Genomic DNA, 24,215 nt, shown 5'->3' on the forward strand with positions numbered 1-24,215 from the left:
TGCAAGTTCTCCTGCCTCAGCCTCTCCTCCGGAGCTCTGTCGGTCCGGTGGCCATCTGGATCGCTGCCTGGAGATGGCCCCGATGCAGTGGGAGGCCTTGGCCTGGTGCCCTAAGGTCTTCCCCAGGCGATGCAGAAAAATGGCTAGTTCCCTTCCCTCCCGCCAAATGACCACGTGGGACGTGGCAGGGAGGGCCGGGGCGGCTCCAGGCCCCAGGGGCCCTCCCTTCAACCAATTTACAGGCAAGTCCCGGTCTCTGTCCTGGCCTCCTGGTCTCCGAGACTGAGCACACACTGCCACGCCTTTCAGGAGAGCCTTTGTGGGGCGGGGGCAGCTGGGGCTGGGGTCCAGCTTCTTTTCTCTGTTCCTCCTTCTGTCCCTTCCCTTCCCTGCCAGCGCTCTGCCCAAATGGGAGTTTTGGTCACTGAGACCTCCCAGCATTCTTTGGGTTTGCCGGCTAGGGCCCAACCTTCAAGCCAAATTGCTCTGGCTCTCAGTGGCACACAGCAGGCACTTAATAAATACCTGTCCCCTTCCTCTTTTGTCCGACCCACACAGATTAGATCCCTGTTCCGGGCAGGCTCCTGGCCAGACATCTCAGGAGGGAGGCCCAGCCTTCCCACTCAGTGCCAGGGGCCAGTCTGGGGCATGGGGCATGGCAGGGGCTCCCATGGTTCTGAATCCAGCTCCGGGGTCTTGGAGGGCCCAGGGGGTGTTCTGTGCATGGCTTCCCAACAGTTCAGTCCAAAGCAGGGGCTTGAGATCAGATGACCTCCCACCTCCAGATAACAAAAGCAGGCCCTGGAAGGCCTGGAATCCACAGCTGGCCTCTGCCCTTACTAGCTGGAAGTCCTTTAACTCTTTTTTTTTTGGGGGGGGGCTAGATAATTGGGGTTAAGTGACTTGCCTAGGGTCACATGGTAAATGTCTGAGGCCACATTGGAACTCGGGTCCTCCTGCCTTTAGGGGTGTTCTATCCACTATACCAATCAGCTGCAATAAACTGGGTTTATTTCAGCACCTCCCTCCCAGGAGGATTTTTTTTCTTTTTTGCTGAGGCAGTTGGGGTTAAGTGACTTGCCCAGGGTCACACAGCCAGGAAGTGTTAAGGGTCTGAGGTCCTATTTGAACTTGGGTCCTCCTAACTTCAGGGCTGGTGCTATATGCACTGCGCCACCTAGCCTCTGGGCCTCAGTGATCATGGGAATGGAATCTAGGATACTTGGCTGAAGACAATGCTGGGAATTCCTGTTTAGAAAAGGGGGGACCCCAGCAAGCACCTCCAGCAATTGGAGGCCGGTATCCATCCAGGACCAGACAGACCATCCATGAGCCATTGAACAGAGCTGATGGGACCCAGCGGCAAAGCAAGACGCAGATGTTACTTCTCGGACGTGGCTAATTTTTACCCGGCTGCCCTCTGTGATGGGGTCTTTGCCAAATCTTTGTGATTCCATTTGGGGTTTTCTTGGGGCTCACTTTACAGATGAGGAAACTGAGGCAAACAGGATCTCACACCGGGTCACAAAGCTAGAAAGAAGTCTTCCTGACGCCGGTATTGGCACTCTAACCACTGCACAGCTTAGCTGCTCCTCCATTAAAAGTTTTTTCCAAAAAGCTGTTTCTAATAGTGTCTATCGGAAGCCATATTTGAAAGCACTCGTGACATGGGCTTGTCAAGGCTTATCAAAGCTTTTTTAACTCTAAATTGGCTGGTTTGGGCAAGTCTGGATCGTAGGAGGACGTGCAGGCCCTACGCTAGCCTAGGAACCAACAACGGCATTTTCACAAGTTGCTGATATAGAAGCACATTTAGACTTGTTAAGGCCACAGAAGGAACGCATCCTGAGGAACGATCCCTCGGACGCAGGCGACCCCATTAACATTTGGACGATTTCTGCACTCGGTAGGTCCCGCGGCTGGGCCACTCTACCCAAAAGAATCCTGTTCCTAACAACCTCTGCCTTTCTATTGCAATCGTTCATATTCCTGACTGCAGTTTAGAGCTAGGATGATAGCTAGCATATGAGCATCCTTGCCCCCTGACCCTAACTGCCAAGTAGTCGGCCCGGCTCTTTGGTTGCCCGCTTTGGTAAAAGGCGGCTGTGACCGACAAGGAATCCTGTGTATGTCGTCACTTCGACTGAGCCACGTGTTCTCCCCAGCACGGATAGTTCCCATTTTAAGGATGAGGAAGAGGAGGGCGGGGATAAAACAGAAGCATTAAGTCAGGAGGGGTGCTGGCAATCATTTTCCAGGCAGGGAAATTTAGGCTAAGGGGTGGGGAGGCACCAGCAGGGCCATGCCAGTTGGGACCCCTTCTCCAGGAAGACACGTGGCACTCTCTCCCACTCCAGTCCCTTGGCTCTCTAGTGAGCGGCTGGGACTCCAAGAGAGGAGCACGAATCAGTCCGATGCTAAGGTAACGTCCTTTATTGTCTATTTAACCCTATGTGCAAATGAGTACTGCTCACCTATGACCTGTGTCAAATTACTTGCTTCTCTATGAAGGGGGTGGGAGGGGGAGAATTTTGAATCCCAAATTTGAGAAAAAATAGAATGTTAAAATTGTTTTTACATGTAATTGGGGAAAAACATTACATTAAAAAAAAAAGGCAAAAAAAAGCTCAAGAGCCATGTCCAGACAAACCAGGGTTAAATCAAGAGCAGAACTGGAGGATCTAGAATCGGGTGGTGTCCAGAATGTTTGCGTCACGCCGACGAGGCCGAGCCGGTCGTGATGACGGGGCCCGGGGGGCCATCTCCGACGTGTGGGTTCTCAAGGCTTTACAAGCATGGAGGCAGGCGCTACAGAACAAGTTTATTAAGGGGACACGACGAGTGCCACCGTCAGTCTCAACAATTATGGATTTGCCAATTATTAGCTGCTTTCTGCGGGATTTGTGGCTTGGCCGTGTCAACAGAAAACACCACGAGCAAAGCCTTTAACTTGAGTGTGTCTCTAAGGGTGACCACTGTGGGCAACGGCATGGAGTCAATCACATGACATTTTTAGGAGGAAATAAAGAACCAATCAAGAGAGGATACCTGGATCCTCCCGGTGTGGACCATGCTGTCCTTTCTGACAAGCGAGTCAAAGAGAAAGGACCCATGGCCCAGAACGAGCCAGCGGAGAGCCCCCAGCCGTTTGCCTGTGGCCTTGGTGCTGTGGAGACAGTCCAGTCCTGTGGTCTTTTCCCAAATCAAGCACACGACCACCAAGTCCTGAAGTTTCCCGGGCCAGGCAGAGGAGGGATTTCTTACGAAACGCTAAATGAAATGAAGGGCAGGTCATGAAGTATCCTCTGCTGATCATCTTCTGTCCCTGACAAATCCATTAACTAAAGCCAAGAGGTTGCAATAGATTATTTTATTTTCTAATTAGCCAGGGCCCAAATTCAAGGTTTTCTTCCTTTTTTGCGTAAAGACTGTCCTTCTCCTGAAAAGGCAATGAATCGGCCTCCAGCTTCATCCTAAATGGGAAGAGAAAGGTTCGATGCTGGAATGAATCCCCAGCTTCCTCCAACATCCCGAGGGGGTCCTTCCTCATCTAGCTCACCCCAAGCTCCAGGGATCCCCCTACCCAAGGCCGGCCGCTGCTGGCCCTCTGGATGAGCCGGGGGTGAGGTACCCCCTGGAGCTGACCCAGAGAGCCCAGCCTGGGAGGGGTGAGGGGGAACTGCGGGCACAAACTGGCAGAGAAGCTCAACTGTGTCCCTAGCTTTGTTTCCACAGGGTTGTACATTCGGTGGGTGCTGATCTAGGGGAAGGGGACACAGATAATAAAAAGTGTCACAGACCCGGCCCTCGAGCAGTTTAGAATCTACAGTAATCGTACACAGACACACATAATACAAGGTGTGTGGGGAGGGTAAAGGAGAAGACTGAAGCATTCTGGGAGAGCCGACACGCTGGGGGATCAGGGAAGTCTTCGCGGACCTGGCAGCTGAGGGGGCTTGAAGGAAGAGAAAGCTCAGGAGAGCGGGGGCTAAGCAGGGCCTGCAGCCCGGGCCAGGTGGGAGCTGGGAGGTGGCCCTTCGGGGGGAAAGCCTGCGCTCTGACTGGAACGAGGGGGAGGGGCGGGGGAGGGCCTTAACACCAAGGCAAGCAACCTGCAGCACATTCCTCCTGAAATCATTCGATCCAGAAGAGTGTCTGCTACTGCAGATCCTGAGGGAGATGACAAGAAAGGGGCCGTCACCCCAGACCACCACCGCCTGTGTACAACCACGGGACGCCTCCAGAATGAGGAGGCCACGGGTGGAGGCCCGGCAGCCTCTGCTCTGAGCACGCCCACGGCCTCTGACCCAGGGCTACCGTTTGGGTGGATCGGAGCCAGAGCGCGGCGGGGAGACTGTCTACACGTGGGCTCTGACAAAGGCCTTCGTGCTTATCTTGTGGACAAGGAGAGACACGGGCTGGTGACCGATCACGGGGACTAGGAACCGATCAATGGCCGAACCGAGGAAGGACGGCTCGGGGAGGCCTTGCCCTTGGAGGGGCTCCCGGCCGGCTCCTTTCTCAATGCCATGGATCAGAGGCACAGGGGCACCTTTATCATCCGAGCAGGCGACCCCCAGCTAAGTCAGACACCGGAATCAGACCTGGAATCCGGAGCTGAATCTAGAGGGAATTCCCTCTGGGGGGATTAAATTTAATACTAAATTAATCATTAATTAAATTAAGCAGGGCTGAATGGAAAGCCTGACCTGGGTTCAGAACATCCCCTTCACAAGCACAGGGGGAAGAGGAGGGTCTGGACAGCACTTTGTTTGGAAAAGACCCAGAGGTTACATGGATACACAAAAGCAAGACAGTCTGGGCCTGCATCACAGGAGGAGGAAGCGGCCATGCCATCCATACGGCAGACTACTTGTGGAACATTTAGTTATGGCCTCCAAGTTTAAAAAACACGTATTTCTGCCCCAATGAATGAAAATCTATTTTCTCTCTCTTTCCCATCTCCCCTCGAAGTCAGAATAAATGCACGCCAGGACCACGTCCAGCCCTCCTCCTTCCCCCTGCACGCCTGTCTTAGGAATGACTGGTAAGTTTTGGAGCAGCCGAGGAGGCGGGCAAGGCAGTGGGAGGCCCTGGCAGGCCATCTCACAAGACAGGCGGAGAGGGTGGGGGAGGTCTTGGATGAGGACGAGGCCGCTCCTTTCACAGCACTGGAGGGACAAGATGGGACGGAGAGGTGGCGATGGAGGCAGACCAGTCTGGGGTCACAACCTTCCTCCATTTACTGCTTGACCCCAAGTGGGAACGGGCTCTGCTCGAACCCTGGATTTCTCTTCACTAGAGAGATTTGGGGGGGTTCACTTGTCATTAAGGAAGTCCTGTTCAGGCACCAGCCATAGCAGACTCTTGGGATTCTGGGATTCTCTTCCCCCAGTGCCAGAGCCCCACGGCCCTCCATGCAGCAGAGGAGGAAGGAGTCTGACGACCCACAAAACTTCTTCCCAAATTTAAGGCAGTGTCAACTCTCTGGCAGCCTGGGTCAGAACGGGGCAGGCCGGAACCCCGAGGGAGGCCGCCGTCATGCCGGAGGGCTAGATGGAACTTTTCCAAATGAAGCTCTTAAGTTGAGGACAATGCACTCCAAGGACGGGGTGGGGATGCTCATGTCCAGAAATCCAGATGGCCAGCGGACATTTGTCTCGGCCAGACTCCCCCCGACCCCAACAAACACAACACTGGCCCTCAGATGCCCCGCCTGCTTTTAGAAACACTGCAGGACCCAGCTTTAAAAGGGATTATTCGTTCTGATCACTCCCTCCACAAGGGATTCTTGTGGCCACAGCGGTATGGAACACCCCTCCTCCCCCCTCCCCAGGGGTCAGGCAGCTTCTGGCACCCAGCAAGTTCCCTATCAGGGAACAATTCCTAGCTCATGGAAAGGTCTGGATCATCCTGGTCTAGACTGATCTACGGACTTGGGCCCTCCTTTTTTACAAGCGCAGCAGGGCTGGGCTACACGCCGCGGGTGCTACTGGGGGTGAAGTGGCCAAGCTTCAGGGCCCCAGGTTCTAGCCTCCAGGTGCAGCCCGACCTGGCGCCCCCCGCCCCGAGGCGAGGACGCCCAGAGACGCCGAGGGGCACCTGGGCAGAGACTCGCTAAGGAGAGGTGCTGGGCCCTGTGGGGCCACGGGGTAGCCATCTACTCTGCGGGGAGGCCTCAGGCTGGCTTTTTCCTCTCTCCTGGCCCCGGCTCGGACAACCGAGCAAACCCCGTAGTCACTAAGAACCCGAGAGAAGCCCGAGAACTCACCTCTTCCACTTTTTTGACCATTGGACGTGAATTTCGAATGAAAGTGATCTTACCAAGTTTAAAGTCATAATTAGGAATTCCTCTGAAGAGAGAAGGAGGAAGCAGCATTAATGGAAGAAAAACAACCCTGACCCCTCCCCTGTAGGCAAGCCCTCCTCCCCCCCATTTGCTGGCCAGCAGAGGACCAAGACCCCTGCTCTGAGGTACGAGAAACGGCTTCCCTGGCCCCAGAGCACACTGGGTAGGAATCCCACCCCAGTGTGGGCGGTGGGCTCATTGCATGCTCTCTACTGGAGAATCCTGCGGGGAGCCGGAGTCGGGGGGCCCGGCTTCAGATCCTGGTTCTGATGCCTCCTGGCTGTGTCGTTTTGGCTTAGTCACTTCACTTCATTTTATACCAGGGAGGACAGCCCCCGAGTCTCCCCTCCCAGGGCTGCTCTCCTAGGCCCTGGGCTGGGCCGCAGTCTGGGAGCCAGGCCAGCTCCCGACCAGACCCGAGGCCCAGGGAAGGCAAGGGGGCTTCCTCGAGGGGCAGGGGTGGGGGCCAATGCTCAGGGGCCGCAGGCACACACTCACCTTTTAATGTCTCCAGGCTTAATTGGGGAAGGGCTAGGTTCGATGCCTTTCTTCTTCCCATCTAATCTGTTCCCAGAACCGGAGAAGGCCTAGGAAAGCAAAGGGCAGTGAGACGCCCATAAGCGCATGCTGCCCGAGTGGCCACCTCAGGCCAGCCCAGGCAAACACTGGCAGAGGGGGGAGGAGGGCAAACCTTTCAGGCCTGGAGGGGGAGCAAGAGGAACAGTCCGGAGGCCTGTGCGGCCAGTTCAGGGGAGGCCAAAGGGAGCCACCCGGGCTGGAAGGGTCGCCTGGAGCTGGGCGGGGGGAGCTTTAAATGCTGGGCATTTGTACCTGGTCCCAGAGGGGATGGGGAGCACGCACATATGCATCAGCTGTGGGAAGGGCCTGGATGCAGGAGGGGATGGGAGCCCTAGGCTGGTGGGACCAAAGGGAAAGGCTTGTCGCCAGGCGCTGGCGCTCAGGAAGGTGAGTCTCAGGCCAGCTCTGGGCCCCGAGGGTTTCCTCGTGCAAAGGCCCAGATGAAGCCGCATGTGAAGGACACGAGGCAGTGCCGTGGCCGGAGCCCAGAGCTCAAATCGGGCTTCTGACCTGGAGGTCACTTGCACTCACCTAGCCTTAGTTTGCTCATCTAGGAAGTGGGCACAGAGGGAGCACCGACCTCTCAGGGCTGTGAGGATGATTAATGTAACTTCCCAACGAACCAGAAAGCACTATTTATATGCTAATGAGCCATAACACACAAAATCACTGCAGGTCTTTTTTCTTTAGTCATGTCCTACTCTCTCAGACTCCATTTGGGGTTTTCTTAGCAGAGATCCTGGAGGGGTTTGTCATTTCCTTCAAGAGCCCATTTCACAGAAGAGGAAACTGAGGCTAGGAAGAGGCTGAGATTGTGCTATGGCGCCCCCTAGCAGTTCCAAGGGTAACCACAAACTTCCTGAACTTGCGGGCAATGGCAGAGGCAGAGTGGTCACTATGGGCCTGGCAGTGATTGTGTGGGTCCCAGCCGGCCCTTTCTCCACGAGCCCCGCCCCGCACCCACAGGCCAAAGGGCCCTGGACCTGAAGAGAGGGCGCAGGAGGGCCAGGAGCACATCTCCTGCCCTGGTGCAGGCCCTTCCCGCTGGGGCCGCCCTTGCATTTCCCAGCCTATGAGCCGGTCCGAGGCCTCCGAGGCCCAGAGCGACCTCTGGTTGCCTCCCAGTCTTGGCTTCCACAAAGGCCCCTCTGCACACGCGGTTTGCCGGCCACATCTCTCCCCTCTGGGCCTGGCCAGATGACCCGGCCCCCCCTCCCCCGCACCCCTCGGCCACAAAGGAGCTGGGATTTTCCTCCCCCAAGTTCCTAGTCCTCTGCTGCACAAATGGCTTCACTTCTCGTGCCCCTGAGGAGCTAAAGATGGGCCAGGACGGAGTTCCCAGCGCTAGGGGACTGGCAGGGCCCGAGGGACTCGTGAGGAGCTCTTTGGGGCAGGTCCAGACATGGCCCAAGAGCGGACTTGCTCGGGGACCCAGCGGTTGTACCGCTTTAAGACCAGAAGGACGCGGGACTTACCCGGAATCCGAGCTCTCCCACGTAGCCGCTGTGGTCGGCTTCCACGTCCTGGGAGACAAAGGAAAACCAAAGTGACTCAGCTGCAGTGGCGCATCCCCCACCCCGAGGCCCTCCCTTGGAGACAAGACAAGGTCCGGGGGCTTGGGGAGAGTCCCCAGCAGCGAGCAGACAGAGGGTCGGCCGCCCCCCACCCAAGAGGCGCGGCCCCCCACCCCACTCACCGCCGTCTCCTCGTGCTGAGCCTGTCGCTCCGGCTCCTTGTAGCCCAGGGGGGCGTCAAAGTCCACCTGGAGGTCCAAAGAGAGACACCCTGAGGGGCAGGTCCGAGTCCCCCAGCCAGCTCTTCTTCAGATGGGTCGTCCCACAGCACCAGCACCGGGCACTGGCTTTTAGTGACGGGAAGAGCGTTCAGGACCGAGCCCGGGGCAGACAGGTGGAAGGCGGAGGACGTGACCTTTCTGCCCATCTCTGCTGGTTGGATTCTCACCTGGTTTTGCAGCTGCCGCCACCTGCACCATCAAGAATTCCTGGACACCCACCCCTCCCCTCTTTATACCCGGTGCCCTTGGCCTCCAATCCAATTTCGACAGGAGCCGACAGAGGGAGGCAGTGCCATGGGCCAGGGAGTGCCCAGGCCTCCGGGCCAACGCGCCCCCCTGGGAGGGGAACCCACGGCTCTGGTACTGCCTGGGAGGAAGGGGTGCGCGCAAGCTGAGCCCTTGCTAAGATCCGGATGATCTCCTCTCATTAAATGTATCTAGAAAGTCATTCCTTTCTACACAGGCCAGAGTACGGCTGCTCAGGGTCATCCGGGACCCCAGAGGGGAGTGTTTCTGGGAGGGGAGCCTTGCCTGGAGCCAGAACTAAACTTGAATGACAAAGACAAGCTCCATCTATTGGGCTGAGTGAGACCACCAGTTGAAGACCCGAGGTTGAGAGCCTTCCCTCCTGCGGGCTGACTGCTGCAAGACCATTTGGCAAGAGATGGGCCCTCGCCCCAAACGTGCCATCTGGTGGGGCGGGGCATTCCCTTCCTCCAGGAGCCACCACCAAAGGGCACCTGGGAGAAGGCGTTTTGACCCAAGCCTTTGCACATCATAGAACGTATGTAACAAGAGACTCGCTGGTCTAGGATGCAGGGTCACACTGGGCGGCTTCTAAAGACAAGGGAGCCAGTGCCAAAGACGAGGCCCAGAAACAGCTTGTGGTGTCCCCCTCCCCATGGCTCCTGACACAAATTTCCATCTCTTCTCCCCAAAAAGGCCTCCTGCAGACCCCGTGTAGTTCTTCTCTGGGACCCAGCACTTACATTCATGTCACATTCTATGATAGACACGGCTTTATCCGGCTTTGTCTCCATCACTCGAAGCTCATAGATCTGCGTGAGAGTAGAAATGTCATTGGGAGGGCAGTCAGAAAGCCACAGGGAGGCCTACAATGAGAGCTGGCAGGGGACCCTTTAGTAAACTGAGACCCACAGGCCACGGTCACACAAGAAATGTTTCTGGTGCTGGAACTGGAGCCCCATCCTCGAACTCCAGATCCTGCCCATGGTGAAAACTGGTATTAATCTCCCATTTTTTCCACATCCTTTCCAACACCTATCATTTCCTCTTCTATCATTCTGGCCAATCTGACAAGTGTGAGATGATACCGCAGAACTGTTTAGTTTGTGTTTCTCTAATCAAAAATGATTTAGAGCTTTTTTTCATATGACCAAGCATAACAGATTTCTTCACTGAAAAATTTCCATTCATATCCTTTGCCCATTTATCAATCAGGGAAGGATTTAAATTCATAAAAATTGTGCAAAGTTCTTTATATATCTGAGATATGAGACCGAGAAACCATGTATAAATCCCCCCCAACTCTCTGCTCTCCCTCTAATCTTATTTACGTTGATTTTACTTGTAGAAAACATTAAGTTACTGAAATCAAAATTATCCATTTTACATCCCACAATGTTCTTTGTCTTGTTCCTCTCTATATCCCATGCTCTTCTAATTTGCTTATGAGTAAATTATATCCCTTCCTAACTAGATCAGGTATCCCTTTTGATCTCATCTTGATAAACTGTGATGACCGAGTTAGCTCCCTGGATACCTTAGAATCAACCGGTCTTTATTCTTGGTCTTTAGAGGTAGGATTGGACTGGATGGACGCAGAATCTCCGCGACCTTCCTTCTCCTCGTCTACCGCCAAAGTGACCCTGGCTACTCTTACTCCACCCCCTAGTCCCTCCTACAATTCTCTGTATACACCAATTATCGAGTCAGCACAGAATAGTGGGAAGGGCCATTTTCCAAGCATATGCTCAGAGTATTGTCCAATTGGTAATTGGCCTTAAGTGCTCGGTTGTCCGACTTCAGTGCATAAACTCAAGAGTTTCAGCCTTCTACAGTAAATGGTGTAAAATACTGATCTATAGCCCAATTCTGCCAGATTGTTGGTTTTTTTCCTATAATGAATTCTTTTCCCACAATCCTTAAATCTTTATACTTGTCCGACACAAAGTTATTATAATCATTTACTACTATACACTGTATTTCTACTCATTTACTGATCTGGCTTTCTATTTCTTAAGCCAGTACCAAAGTTTTGATAATTACTGTGTTATAATCCAGCTTGAGATCTGATACTATTAAGCCTCTTTCCTTTACATTTTTCCTCCCATTAATTCCTTTGGTATTCTTTCAAATGAATTCAAGACTTTTTTTTTTTTTTGGTTGAGGCAATTGGGGTTAAGTGACTTGCCCAGGGTCACACAACTAGGAGGTGGTTAAGTGTCTGAGACCAGATTTGAACCCAGGCCTCCTGACTTTAGGGCAGGTCCTCTCTCCCCTGAGCCACCTAGCTGCTCCACTTTCAAGTATTTTTAAGAGCAGCGAGTGTTGTATTTGTCAAAAGTTTTTTCTGCATCTATTTTATTAAAAAAAAATGTAAGTAACTACATTTCAATAAACTTAGTGTCCTTTGTAATCCGATGTATTTTGTGTATCTGAAAACGCGATCCTGAGAAGGGCTCCATCATCCCAAACCGCTCAAGGGGTCCTGCTCCCAAACTAGACTAAACATTCTCTTTTTACTGAGGAAGAAACCGTACCAGTTTCACGATCAGAGAGTCGGCAAAGGCACGATGGAACCCCGGCTCTGACCTCTGCTCTAGCTACACAAGCCAATGCGGAGTTCAACCTCCCAATCGGGGAGTACATCTTGGATTTTTGTAGTGTAGTCGTTGAATAAGTGCCTGGTGTGGTAGTAATTTTCAAATGGGAAGGGAAAAAACATTTATTAAGCACTCCCTAACCCTCTGATCCTCACAATCACCTTGGGAGGTGGGTGCCATTACCAGCCCCGTTTTACAGTGGGGGAAACTGAGGCAGAGGTGAAATGACTTGCTCATGGTCAAGTAGCTACTAAGCATGTGAGGTCATATGGCCCAGGTCTTCCTGACTCTAGGTCTATCCATAGTAGCCAAGCTGTCTCCAAATAACTGCATTTTTAAAACTCTTTAGGAAGACTAGAGTAGCAGATAGGGTACCGGGCCATAGTGCTGGAAGCCCAGTCCAGAGGCCCGGGGTGCCACCGAGACTCACTTTTTCATTGTAGTTGATCGCAATCACATCGCCAGTAGTCAGACAGGCAAAGTTTCTCAAAGCATTTTCCAATCTGTAGACAAAGTGTCAAGGAGCAGAAACAACCGAAAGGACTGGAAGTCCCGGGACCGCATTTCCCGTCGGGCCCACCGAGCCTCACCCGCGAGCCGAGGGCCGACAATGACCGGACTCGGGGACCGCAGGAGAACCAGCCCGGCCTTTTCTGACCTTCCCACCCCAGACATAAAGCAGTAAACTCCAAATGAGTTACTCGGCAAATCGAAAGGTAAGCAGAAGGTCATTAAATAAACTCGAGGCCTTGTCCCAAGGGAGGAGGGGCCAGAGGCCCAGACAGCGAGCTCCCAGGACAGAGTGGGAGGATGGGGAGGAGAGAGGCCCTGAAGGCAGGTATGGGTGGCGGGTGAGAAGCAGTTCTGAGCATGGGAGAGGGCGCAGGGGACTGGGCGTGCTCCAGTCTGGCTGAAGGGGAATGATGGGAGAAGAGTCACTAAAGCCACCATCGAGTTACAGGCCCTTCATGGCCCCATGAAGCCTTTGGTCCTCAAGTGCCAATGAACCTGGGGCCAGTTTTTCCTGACATTTGACTCTATGTCCAATACAGGCCCTGGGGGCACGGCTCCCCCGGCTGCTGGCTGACCTCCCCTTCTGACCATCACCCCTCTCGCACACTGCAGACCCCCCGGCCAGCATCAGAGAGGCAGATTTCAGTGTCACTACTTGGGGATCATGGTGCTGGGCCTAGAGCTCCAGGCCTAGAGTCACATGGCTTGTCCCTCTTCCTCATTCTTTCTGGCCCACCAGGCCTGACTCCGAGGCTCTGTGCACGAGGAGCAAGTGCGTAAGAAAGGTTTCTTGGCTGAGGCCCCACGTCTTCCCCAGCTCACTCCAGCCAGGGGCAGCACCCACAACGGCTCAAGGAAGGAGGCAGGCGTGTGAGGGCCCTGGCCGAGGCTCAGTATCCCCACGGGCCTGCAGTAATGTGTCAACGCCCTCCCTGCACAGCTGACTTGGCTACGCTCGGGAGAACTGAAGCCAGTGACCGGCCCTTCCCGCTGAGGGTCATCACTTTTATTCTGTTATGAGAGAAGGAAGGTGCTGGGGAAACAAGTGGGCTATAAAAGGAGCAATAGAAACAGATGGATGCGCAGCTCACGGAGCCCCCACCCACCAGGCCCCCAAAGGATACACGGCCTTCGGGTTGGTGATATCCAGGAAATCTGGGCTCTGGGGCTGGAATTTGGAGTAAGTCGCCACCTGCAGGTTGACGCTCTCCACTTGCACCAGGCCTCCCTCCTCCAGAAGCAGATTCTGCATCATCTACCAAAGGAATCACAAGCAGGAGTGGCCCCTGGGCCCCCACAGCTGCCGCCATACTGGGACCCTCCCTTCACACCCCACCCAGGTTCCAGGGTTCTTCCAGCTGAGAGTCGCCACAGCCTGGGGAAAAGTCCTGCCTCCACCCTTGCCAGCTGCGTGACCCCGGACAAGGCCCGTCCCTCTGAGCCTCCGAGGTGTAGAGAAGGCACCGACCCTCACTGGGGGAGGCCGGGACCCCACTGACATCTCCAGGTCAGTCTCTGGCCTGACACCCTTGAAGGCAACAGAGCCTCCTGCAGCCAAAAGACTGGGTCTGGGTCCAAGCCAAGCTCTGCTCCATGCTCCCCAAGCCAAGCCACTGAGCCAGTTTCTCATCTGCAGAGAGGGCCGCACGAAGGCCCGGGGAGCCCAAAGCTCCCTTTGCTCTCATGCTTAGGGTTTTAGGGCTGACACAATACCCATTTTATAGAGGAGAAAACTGACACTTCCTTTGTGAGGTTAAAGTCACCCTTGGATGATGAAAAAGGCTCTGCATCTCCAGAGAAAGAACTGAAGGAGTGTGAACCATAGAAGCAGACGGTTTTTACTTAATTATGGTTTTCTGGCCTGCGTTTGCTTTTGCATCATGGCTAAAATGGAGACATTTTGCCTAATCACACATTTAAGGGTGAGGAGGGGAATAGGGGAGAGAATCTGGAACTCAAAAAAAAAGTCACAAATATGTTTGTTTACATGGAATTGAGGAGAAAATAAACTAAAAAAGAAATGTCCCCTCAGGGCCCCAAGTCTGGCACCCCACTCTGAGGCCCTGGAAGGGCTGGGATGTGCAGCACTGGCAGAAGCTGGGATTAGCAAGATCACGGTGGAGGGGAGGGGGAGTTTGCTTCCCCTCAGGCCTGGCCAGAACCCTGGGGCTCCCCTTGGCACAGACATCCACCGCGTGGCTGAGAGGCCCCTGACAGCAAGGGGCGGCTGTGGCCCCCGGCCCTGAAGCCGAGCTCAGTAGGGGAGGGGCGCTATCTAGGCGGCACGGGCTGAGCTAGGAGTTGAGGGCCTGGCACGGAGCCATGGTATTTGTGCCCCCCCGAGGCCAACCACAGCCTCTGGGCTGCAATCAGAGACATGATGCCGTGTGCATGGAGCCCGCCCACATCTCTGCCCTCCTCAGACCGACCGTTTCCTGCTCCCCCAAGTGGAGCCCTCCCCAAAGGGAGATCCAGGACCCAAAATGCTGCGAGTGGTGGGAGGCTTCTGTGACCTGAGACCACCCACCAGAGGCCACGAGGCGTTTCAGATCGGGGCCGCTGGCTGGGAAGCGGAGCACTGTGGGAGGGCTGGCTCAGGGGCAGCAGCCTCCCTGGTTTATGGGGGCCTCCTTTTCAGTCCTCAACAGAAAGAACGCTCAGGGGATCACTCACCCAGTGGGGAAGATAACAAATGCCCTCGTCTGCCACAAACTCCAACACGCCACAGTGAGTCATCCTGTCTGAGTTCTTATTGGTCAGTTTGAACAACATGGGATAGGTGATATTAAGTCGACCTAGGAGAAAAGAAGATGGCGTAAGATACAGACCCTGGGGGCAGCAGAGGTCCCTAGGAAACGTTCTCGGTCATTCCCCTCACCCCACCACTGCTCGTTTTCCTATACAGGAGGCAGAAGAGAGAACAACAGGCCATTTCCAAGCCCACTCACCCCACTCTCCCTCCCTGCCTGCCATCCCCAGGGCCAACGCCCCGCTGGGAGCGGATCATTCTGGAGCTCTGGGCAGCCTCACAAGAGTGGCTCCTGCTGGGGCCAAGGAGCCTCGGCCGGGCCTGCCTCTTCCCCAACCACCACCTGGTACCACTTCTGGTTCCCAGACAGAGCAATCTGAGGCAATGGGCTGGGGGAGGTGGGGCTGGGCGGAAGATGGTAAAGGAACAAGTCACCAGATCAAGGATCAGAGGGCTTGGGTTCAAATCTGACACTACTCACTACTGTCAGGTAAGATATTCCCATCTCAGGGCCTCAGTCTCCACATCTCTAACTGTGGGCTTCCGATCCCTAAGGCTTCTCTAGCCCAAAGGGGCGGGCCTCCGGGAAGCCCCCCCCACAGCTGACCCCCACTGACACTGAGGCAAGGACCACCCATTCTCCCAGAGTCGGTGCAGATCCTGGGCCCGACACCACCTCCTGACATCTGGGCTGTGTGCTGGAGAGGCCCACAACCATTCTGTACCCCCAAGGTAACACTCCTGGGCCTGCTTCCTCATTCGTAGAATGGGTGTGATCACACAGGCACCAGGCTGCTCTGGGGGGCCGGGATGCCCCACCTGGGCCAATGCTTTTGGGGCTCTCGAGGTGGAGCTGGGGCTGAGGAAGAGGCTGATGAAGCAGAGCAACTCCCAGGGGAGGCCAGGAATGAGGCTGTGTCTGTTATTTGAGTCCCGGCCTACTTAGGTGTGGAGAGGCCCATCAGTGAAGGGTCCCCTCGGAGGATTTCTCAGCCACAGCAATTCTCTCTTCTCCCAGACTATCAACTCAGCTGGAGGGGCAGCACCTGCGCAAGGGGAGCGGGCAGCCAGCCCGAGAAAAGCCCCATTCCTCCAAGTCCGGCCAATCCCTGCTTCGAGGGTGACCGTGGACAAAGACAAGAGGAGTTCCCGACTCTCTGGCCACCTTTTTCACAGCCCTGCCCATCTTATTTTCCTCACTAGCCCCCCTCACGGCCCTCACTATTCTGGAACCAGGAGCCCCTGACCAAATCAGCACTTGGCTGCTCGTGGGCTGATCCCAGACATCGATCTGCTCTCCTGGCACCACCCCCAGCCCACCGTGTGCGCCCCTCTCCTGGCCCCCCACTCCTTTGTCTTCAGACACTGGCGGTGCTATGGGCAGGGCCGTATATACTTGTGTTTGTATTCCCAGGATCTGGCAGAGCTTAACTGCTAGCTCCCTCGCTCATTCATAGGGTTCATTTGGTAATTTTGGTCTGGACAGACTCCATCAGCGATGTCCCATGTGTCCGGGTGACTTCTACAGCTTCTCCCATTTATACCAAATCTTGCAACCAGTTTCTTTTGCAATTACACGTGTACCTCCCAAAATGGAGTTGAGCACAGTCACCGATACAGAGGATTTCCTGGCCCCTCTAAGCGTTACAAGCCCTGGGTGAGGGAGAAGACAGAGCTCTGGCCAACACCAAGGTGGCAAGCCCTCTCCTGCTCTGCTTCAGCTGGTCCCCCACCCTGACACAAGGGGGCTTCCCTTCCCCCAGTCAGCTCCAACACGCTAAACCCCTTTGTCCCATGATCCTCTTCCTTCTCTAAACTTCTCCAGCACCGAGCGTGGGCGCCACAAGTTCGCCCACTATTCTATTCCGGGTTTTCCCCACAAGGCTGAGCTCCAGGAATGGCTATGAGACCCCATCCTTCCCTGGGGCCCTGAGATGAGAAAGGACAAAAATCAAAGGGCTGACATCCTGCCACAATATTATGGGCAAAGAGAGAAGAGGGCACTCATGGAAGCTGAAACTTTACCAAGCCCTGAGCCTGCCCGAATCCTGACCTCCGCTCTGGGAAGCAGGATAAATAGCTGCTCCCACCCCAAGCCTCTGACTTGGGCCTTGTGCAGAACCCTGATGCCAATCAAGCTGCCCTTCTGGCGGATCTTGCTTGGATCCCAAATCATGGACCAGACTTGCAAGCTAGAAAGGCTCTTAGTCCCGTGACCTGATTTTAGAGATGGCGAAGGCCCAGAGAGAAGGTCTTGACCATGGCAGAGGGCTCTGCACACAAACGCTCTGCATATACTATAGGTCCCATCACAGTCCCTGTGGGCGAGGCAAGACAGAAGGATCATGGGCATTCTTCAGTCACACAGATTGGAGCTGGCCCCTGCCACAAGGCACCTTCCTAAATCTCAGGAGGCAGCAGTGGCTCGTCGGGACACAGGCTCTGGAACTCCTGGGCTATGAAGTTTCCTTTGGAAACTTCTGCATCTTGGACTCATTAGCCCACGAGTATATGAACGCCCTATGTCCAGCACAAGACTGGCACAAGCAGCGATGGACAATGCATGCTGGAAGGCACCCTGGAGATGCCAGTTACTGTTATCATGGGCATTGCTGCCCATTTTCCTTTGCCTTCCTTATGCTCAGCCAGCATCTTTCAGGCATTCAGTACCCTCATCCCCCTGCCCACCAGGGCGGCTGCCCATGGCAGAGAAGACCCAGTTGCTTAAACATGACCTCGCTGTGCAGATGATGCCCCCGGAGAAAATGTTCTGCACCCACATGGTGGTGGGAAGGGAGACCTCAATCTGACTTCAAGCATTGCCCCAAGTGATCTTGGGAAAGGCTCTTCTTTCCTTTGAAGGTGAATTTCCTTTAGGAACTAGATGAGCTTGAAGGCTCTTCTACCCTTGACCTGCTGTTTGTTTCCAAGGGACCCAAAGGCTAAACTCCCCAGACATTCAGGCTGCTCCAGGAAACCCATCAGGTGCAGGAAAGACAACTTCCCTACGGGGTCCTGGCTCCAGAAGCCTTCTGCCAGCTCCAGGTTCTAAGTTCTTTCAGGGCACTGGCAGCTGGGCCACGAAGGGTTATTTTTAGCAGCTTTGGATCTCCCGCTAGCAGGAACACTCATGCGGGGCCCACTTATTTATAACTGCCTTGACTGCCTGGGGCAGAGTGGCTCAATGGAGAGTGTGTGAGCTGAAGTGTGAAATGACTATTTTTCTCTCTTATATTTAATCACTTTTGTTGAATTAGAACCCAAGTTTCCCTCCTTTTTACTTCCTCATCCAGAAACCAAGCAGTATAGGAAATCTTAAAAGTGTTACCCAGGCCAGATCTACTCAGGTAAAAGGAACCTCAGGTTTGAGCCGATGGGTGGATTGCTGCTCTTTGTGTTTGCGCAGCCAGGAGAAAGGCTGATCTTTTCGTTCGAGACAGGCGATGGCCAAACTGATGTCTCTTTGACCAAGATCTAGATGACACAGGTCATGTATCCCAAGCCCCTCATTTTAATATAACTCACCTTCCACTGTGTTATCCAATCAGAGCTGACTGTTACCCTGGGGACCACCTATTCTTTGAAGGCTACATGAACTGTGAACCCACCACGATTATCTTTGGTCCAACAGAGACAGCCATGTAACCAGATTTTCATTAATACTGTGCTGGCCTTATTAATATAGATGATTACATTACCCAGAAACTAAATATCTTGGAAATTTTTAATCACCATATCATCGAAAGTCCCCTGTAACATGTGAATATTCATGTCATACCATCTCCCCCCACCTCAGTTTTGCTGAAGATAGAACGGGCTTTATTTCCATTCTACCACCCTAAAGCTGCGGGTAAGAGCTTAAGCATCCTATAGAAAATAAAACTACTGGGATGCTCAGAGTCACAGTTTCAAAGCCAAGGGCCAGGGAGGTAATCACTGAGTTGCTCATTTTACATGTGAGGAACCAAACCGGGGGAAGGAAACGACACGGGCCAGAGCCCGAATATGGAGCCAATGCCTCTGATCCCACCCAGGGCTCCCAACGCATGTACCCACTGCAGGGCGGGCAATGGTTCTTACTAAACGAACAGATAATTTAGAAAATACTTACTAAGTTGATCCAGGGCCGAGGGTGGCATAATTACTGCAGAGAGAACAGGATAAAGATTTTTTTAAAAGGACAACATTAAAAAAAAGGAAGATTCCTATTTGTTACACTAAACTTTATTTTAAAAACAATTTCCGATGGCAGACAGAATTTCCGTCTCCAGGATTTTTATCGTACATGGTTTACTCTGGGGAGGTGCTTAGTCTATTGGCCAAAATGCGAAGTCCAAGTCTGTGGTCTGGTCAGAAATTTATGACCGCACTGTTCATAAACTGAGGCAACAAACGTTTTTCTTTGTAACTCGTGGTGCAGGTACCCAGATGTACAACAGGTACTTTTTGGAAGTTACTACAATTATTAATTTACGGGTCAGAAAAAGTTATTAGTCAAAATAAAAACAAGCACATACTCTTCCCTCCTTTCTCCACATCTGACCTGTCATTAGGTCCTGCAAGCATGGACACAGAGAAACACCGGTACTGGGTGGAGAAGCGGTTCTGGAACACGCGGGGGATGGGATGATCAAACATATTGAAAGAGAACTGGAGAAAAAAAAAGACACAGGCATATAAGCTCAGCACAAACTTCAAATCAACATTCTACTCAATTGGCGGCGGTTGGATTCACAACAGTAGCTGAAAAATCAGAACTGTGAGAACTGGATTAACTTATTGCTCAGGGTTGACCTGTCTGAGCTAAACGTATTTTCGGGGTGACTCCAGAAGCCCATCTTGCTGAGAGGCTCAGCCCACCTAGAGCAGCCAGGCCATGGCAGAGCTTGGGCCTGCGTGGCCTCTATGGCCTGGAAGGCGGGGGTGGGGGATGGCGCATCTGGGATGACAATTCCCCTGTGGTTTGCTTTTAGGGGGCATTCCTAGCAATCTGTACCAACTAAGTGAAGTGCAGAAGGCCTCGGGGAAGGGAGAGACACGGAGTGAATATTATCTCCAAGCTGAGGCTTTGCTACTTTCTAACTCAGGGCATATGAAACCTCCAAGAGCTTCAAGGTTTCCCCTCCCCCCAACACTGCAAGGAAAATAAGGGCACGCCTGGTCTCTGCCCTCCCGGAGGCAGCGCGGTGCCCAGTGACCACCCAGAGGGAGATGAAGCAAGCTTGGACTATGTCAGACCTACTGGATACGGCCCGACCTTAGAAAGCCCCGCGGGCAAACAGCCTCCACACGGCTGCCCAAACACTCGGTCTCTGGAGGCCCCCATCTGTGCCCTCTCTCTGCCCCTCTGGCTGTCAGGCCACCATTTGCCCTGATTTCCTCTTTGTGACAACTGGTACTCATTGTACTTAGCCCATTTCTAGGCACACAGTGAGAGCCCATTAAATGGCTACTGATTGGATTAGGATGCGAAGGATTGCCCAAAGGAAAAACAGGAGGGCCAAAAGAGGGGGGCTGCTTTTCTGTGAGACAGATGCTGTAAAACTAGCTAGTCGCCATATTGGATCACGGAAACTCAGAAGGGAAGCAGAGGTTCTTGGAGCCAGGGCATTTCACCTGGGGTCTGTGGGCAGACTGGGGGAGGGGTTGTCTGTGAGCTCTGATGGGAAAAAATCCCTGCAGTTTTTCCTGCCCTCTAGCTCCAATCCAGAGACCCGGGGGCCTGTCTGAGGTCATCATGCTCGTGAGCAGAGGGCTGACCCTCTGCCTCTTCTCCTCGGGCTCCATTAGCAGAAATGCCCATTTCCATGCCCTCACCAGGAGAGCAGGCTCATTCTAAATAATTAGGCAGCTCAGCCCCACCCTCCCCAGCTGACCTTTTCCTAGGGAGGCCATTGACCAAGAAAACATTCCTCATCTTGTGCTATATAAGAAGTCTGGGAGACTGCATCGTTTTGGGCTAATTAACTATGCTAGTATATAGTTAATAGAAGGGGTCAGTGCCATTCCGAATGCCAGGGACCCGTCGTGGAGCCCACTGAAGGCTTCAAAGTCCTCAGAACAGGGGTGTCCCAGAGGGTGGCAGTCAACTGGGATGGGTTAACAAGGAATGATGGAGAAGGAACTTATAAGAGGAGTTGGGGGATTCAGATCGATTCCTTTTCTTCCAGATCATCCCCACTGCGCAATGTAGGTCAGGGAGCTCCCCAATAGGTTATTTTATCCTCATTTCTCTCAGTGAATGCCACGCATATGTCCAGGGCAGCATTTTCCCTGGGTCACTCCTGGGCCATCACAGCTGGAAGGCTTACAAAGTGCTTTCCTCACAAGCGCCCGAGGGGCTGCATCTAAGACCACCCCATCCTACAGATGGGGTTGGATGACTTGGGAAAGCCGCAAAGGGGGGCCTGGAAGCTGATGACTCCGGGGCTGACCTAGTGCTGCCCAGGACGAACTCTCTTCCCATCATTCACCACCAGAAAAGCCCCTGGGAGTCTGGGAGGGGTTGGCTGGGCAGGGGAGAGTGAGCTGCACGGGGCCCAGAAAGAGATCCAGGGCCCGCCTCGGATCCAGGCCCCATCAGTGACCTGAGGCAAAGGTGCTGACTGGTCTTGGGCCAGGCACCAGGACCCGGGGCCCTTGGGTCAGAGCTGGGCCATCGCCATTCTTAGGCTGGCCAGTCTGCACACCAGAACTCTCTCTCCCAGGGCAGTTCAGTTCCATCTTCCGAACTTCTGGCTTTTCACCTCTGGGTGTTCTCCCTGTGTGACCCCCTCCCCCCCCCCTTTTCGTGTGGGCGAGTTTCCAGGGTCCCTCCTCATTGGGAATCCCGGCTCCTTGGTCACCTCCCAGCATTCCCTGCTGATCCCACATGCTCCACGGGGCACTTCAGGCTCCATCTTTTCTATGCCTGGAGCACCTTCTCGCCCAGTGTTCAATCCCAACCCAACCAGGACAGCTCGGTGGCTCCGGCACCAGGCCGGAGTCAGGACTTCCTAGCTGTGTCCCTGGGCGAGTCACTTCCCCCGTGTGCCTCAGTTTCCTCATCTGAGAAGGAGATGGCAACCCCCCCATTTCTGCCAAGAAAATCCACAAACAGGGTCACAGGGAGTCGGGCACACCTGAAACACCTGAACGAGAACAATCCTTCAAACCCAAGCCAATGGCCACCTCTTCAAAGAAGCAGGAAAAGAAACTTCTCTCTCTTCTCCTGGACTGCTGTCCTGTTAGAGCCAAGCTCCTGAGGGCTTCTCTTTGTGCCCCCGGAATTTAGTACAGGGCCTGGCACACAGAGCAGAACTCCCTGACTGCTTCTCACACACAAACGCAGGTTCGTGTTACCCACAATTCCCCTGTCCCCAAGGGCCCCAGCACTGACCCACTGTGGTCAGAGAAGGATGCTCCTCCTGGGCAGGACATGGAAATCCGGGCCAAAGGGAGGAGAAAAGTGGTCTTGAGAGGGCAGAGCTCGGTTGCACCCATTAAAGTGCGGCCATCACATTTCCTTCTCCCAGAGGGGCCGGAGGGGTCTGGGGACTGCCAGATAGCAAAGTGCCCAGACAGCAGGGGTCACCTAACGGATCCCTTTCTCTGACCCTTGGACTCAAAGACCAGGAGGCCTGAGGTCTGGAAGGTGCCCAGAGCTGGGGAGGAGTGATGTCAGTCCTCCCCATGGCCAGCAGAGTGCTCCCCTGAGCCCACCCTGCGCCTGGACACAAGGAGACCAAGCAGAGCCCCTGCTGCCAGGGACCTCACTCATGTCACCCTTGGGCAGTAGAGGCTCAGAAGCAACATCTGGAGCCCGGGATGTGGGTCCCCATTCCGCTCCAGGCAGTGACTAGCACGTGACTGCGGGCAGTGCCGGTTTGGGGAGGGGGCACCCCGTGCGTGCTGTCTCCACCCCCCAAGGGGCGGGAGGACCCCACAGCCCCCTCACACGGTCTCACAGTTTCTTTCTCTGCTAGCATTAACGTGACGCCTGCTGTGTACTCCAGCCTGGGCTGATAAATGAGCGCCTTTGATTCCCACAACAAGCCGGGAGGGGGGCGGGTCCCTGTTTTACAGACGTGGAATAGAAGCCTTCACCAGGAGGCTTTGGTGTGACACGGGGGCGGGGAGGGGGAAGGCATCGTTGAAGGGCGGCCCATCGTGACCAGGTGTCTCCTGGTCTTCTAGGTCCTCAATTAATGCGATGACCCCCATTTCGCAGAGGAGTAAACTGAGGCGGGCGGTGGAGAAGGGACTTGTCCAGGGTCTCGCAGCCAGGCCGTCTGCAGCTTGATTTGGACCCTGGGCCTGGCCCGCTCCCGCCGGGGCTCGACCAGTCAGCCCCACAGCGCTTCAGAGGGCCCCGCCCACCACCGGAGCTCACAGACAGGGGAGCCTGAGGCGGGCGCGGCTGCTTTCTCTTCTATGAGGGTTTCGGCCCTCAGAGAGCAAGGCCTGCGGGCCGGGGCAGCCTCCCGAGAGCCGGCAGGGTCTGGATGACCGAGTCCGGCTAAGGCCGCGGCTCCGGCTCCCCGAAGGGGCAGCCCCCGGTCTCGGCGGCCTGGTGCTCCGAGCCGCGAGCCCGAGCGCCTTGGTCGGGCCCCGGGAGCAGGGGTAGTGGCAGGGCGCTTACCATGGCGGGAGACGGTCCCGGGAGCTTGCGGTTCCTGAAGAGAAAACTACAGTCGAGCTAGCTAGTCTGCGAGCCAGCGAGCGACCAGCCGGAAGAGCCTCGGGCCGAGTCGCGCCTGCGCAGAGCTCGCCGGAAGGCAGTCATCTGGGCCCCGGGAGGGGAGGGGAAGGAGGAATTCGAGAATAAGGGGGAAAGACCTAGCGAAGAGTATCCCCATCCCCTCTGACTAATTGATGGATAATGGTTCCTTCATTGGGCATCCAGTAAAGATAGAAATTTTGCTTAGAGCCAAGATTTGAATTTTAATTAAACAACATTTCCCCCTACAAAAAATGCTATGGTAGTTCCCATTCTCCCACTGAAGACTACATTACCCAGAAGGCTAAGCACCCTACTTCTTCTCAACTGTGAACTTAAGCGGAAGTGAAGGGGGCCAGTACTTGCGAAAACATCATAGAGGTGACAGAACAGAAGAAGTCGGAGAAAGTTTTGACGACACGATTGCAGTGGCTTATTGATTTTTACCGAATAGGGCGTTGTTCCAAGTATGGTTTCTTCTATGGCAGCGTGCCGAGAAAGAGAAATCAGATTGTTTGCCCAGAACAAAGATGGCGTCTAAACTTCCGGCATGACAGTGAACTTCCGGCATGACAATCCACACAGCAAAACAAGGACCCAGAAGAAAAGTTGTTTCCTGAAGGGGCGTGGTCGCCGGCAACAACAGGAAGGAGGTTCTAAAGGGCTATTGGCTCGACGCTAAGGAA

The 24,215-nt window shown here is 54.4% G+C and overlaps 1 protein-coding gene across 2 annotated transcripts; it reads right to left on the reverse strand.

Annotated features, from left to right (window-relative positions):
• Positions 1–2,410: 2,410 nt before the first annotated feature.
• UFD1 (ubiquitin recognition factor in ER associated degradation 1) lies at positions 2,411–24,079 on the reverse strand. Of its 2 annotated transcripts, none has more exons than XM_051973201.1 (12): positions 23,977–24,079; positions 19,349–19,481; positions 18,943–18,975; positions 14,756–14,877; positions 13,207–13,337; positions 12,000–12,072; positions 9,713–9,781; positions 8,625–8,690; positions 8,404–8,451; positions 6,848–6,936; positions 6,272–6,353; positions 2,411–3,473 (listed from the first exon to the last, which is right to left on the reverse strand). In XM_051973201.1, the coding sequence occupies exons 2-12, from the start codon at positions 19,467–19,469 to the stop codon at positions 3,399–3,401; spliced, it is 909 nt and encodes a 302-aa protein (XP_051829161.1). In that variant the 5' UTR covers positions 19,470–19,481; positions 23,977–24,079; the 3' UTR covers positions 2,411–3,398. The 2 variants fall into 2 exon arrangements, with proteins under 2 accessions (XP_051829161.1, XP_051829160.1); XM_051973200.1 differs by lacking the exon at positions 23,977–24,079 and adding an exon at positions 23,452–23,878.
• Between the last annotated feature and the right edge of the window lie 136 nt (positions 24,080–24,215).

Source organism: Antechinus flavipes, chromosome 1 (genome assembly GCF_016432865.1).
Source record: "Antechinus flavipes isolate AdamAnt ecotype Samford, QLD, Australia chromosome 1, AdamAnt_v2, whole genome shotgun sequence".
NCBI classification, from domain to species: domain Eukaryota; kingdom Metazoa; phylum Chordata; class Mammalia; order Dasyuromorphia; family Dasyuridae; genus Antechinus; species Antechinus flavipes.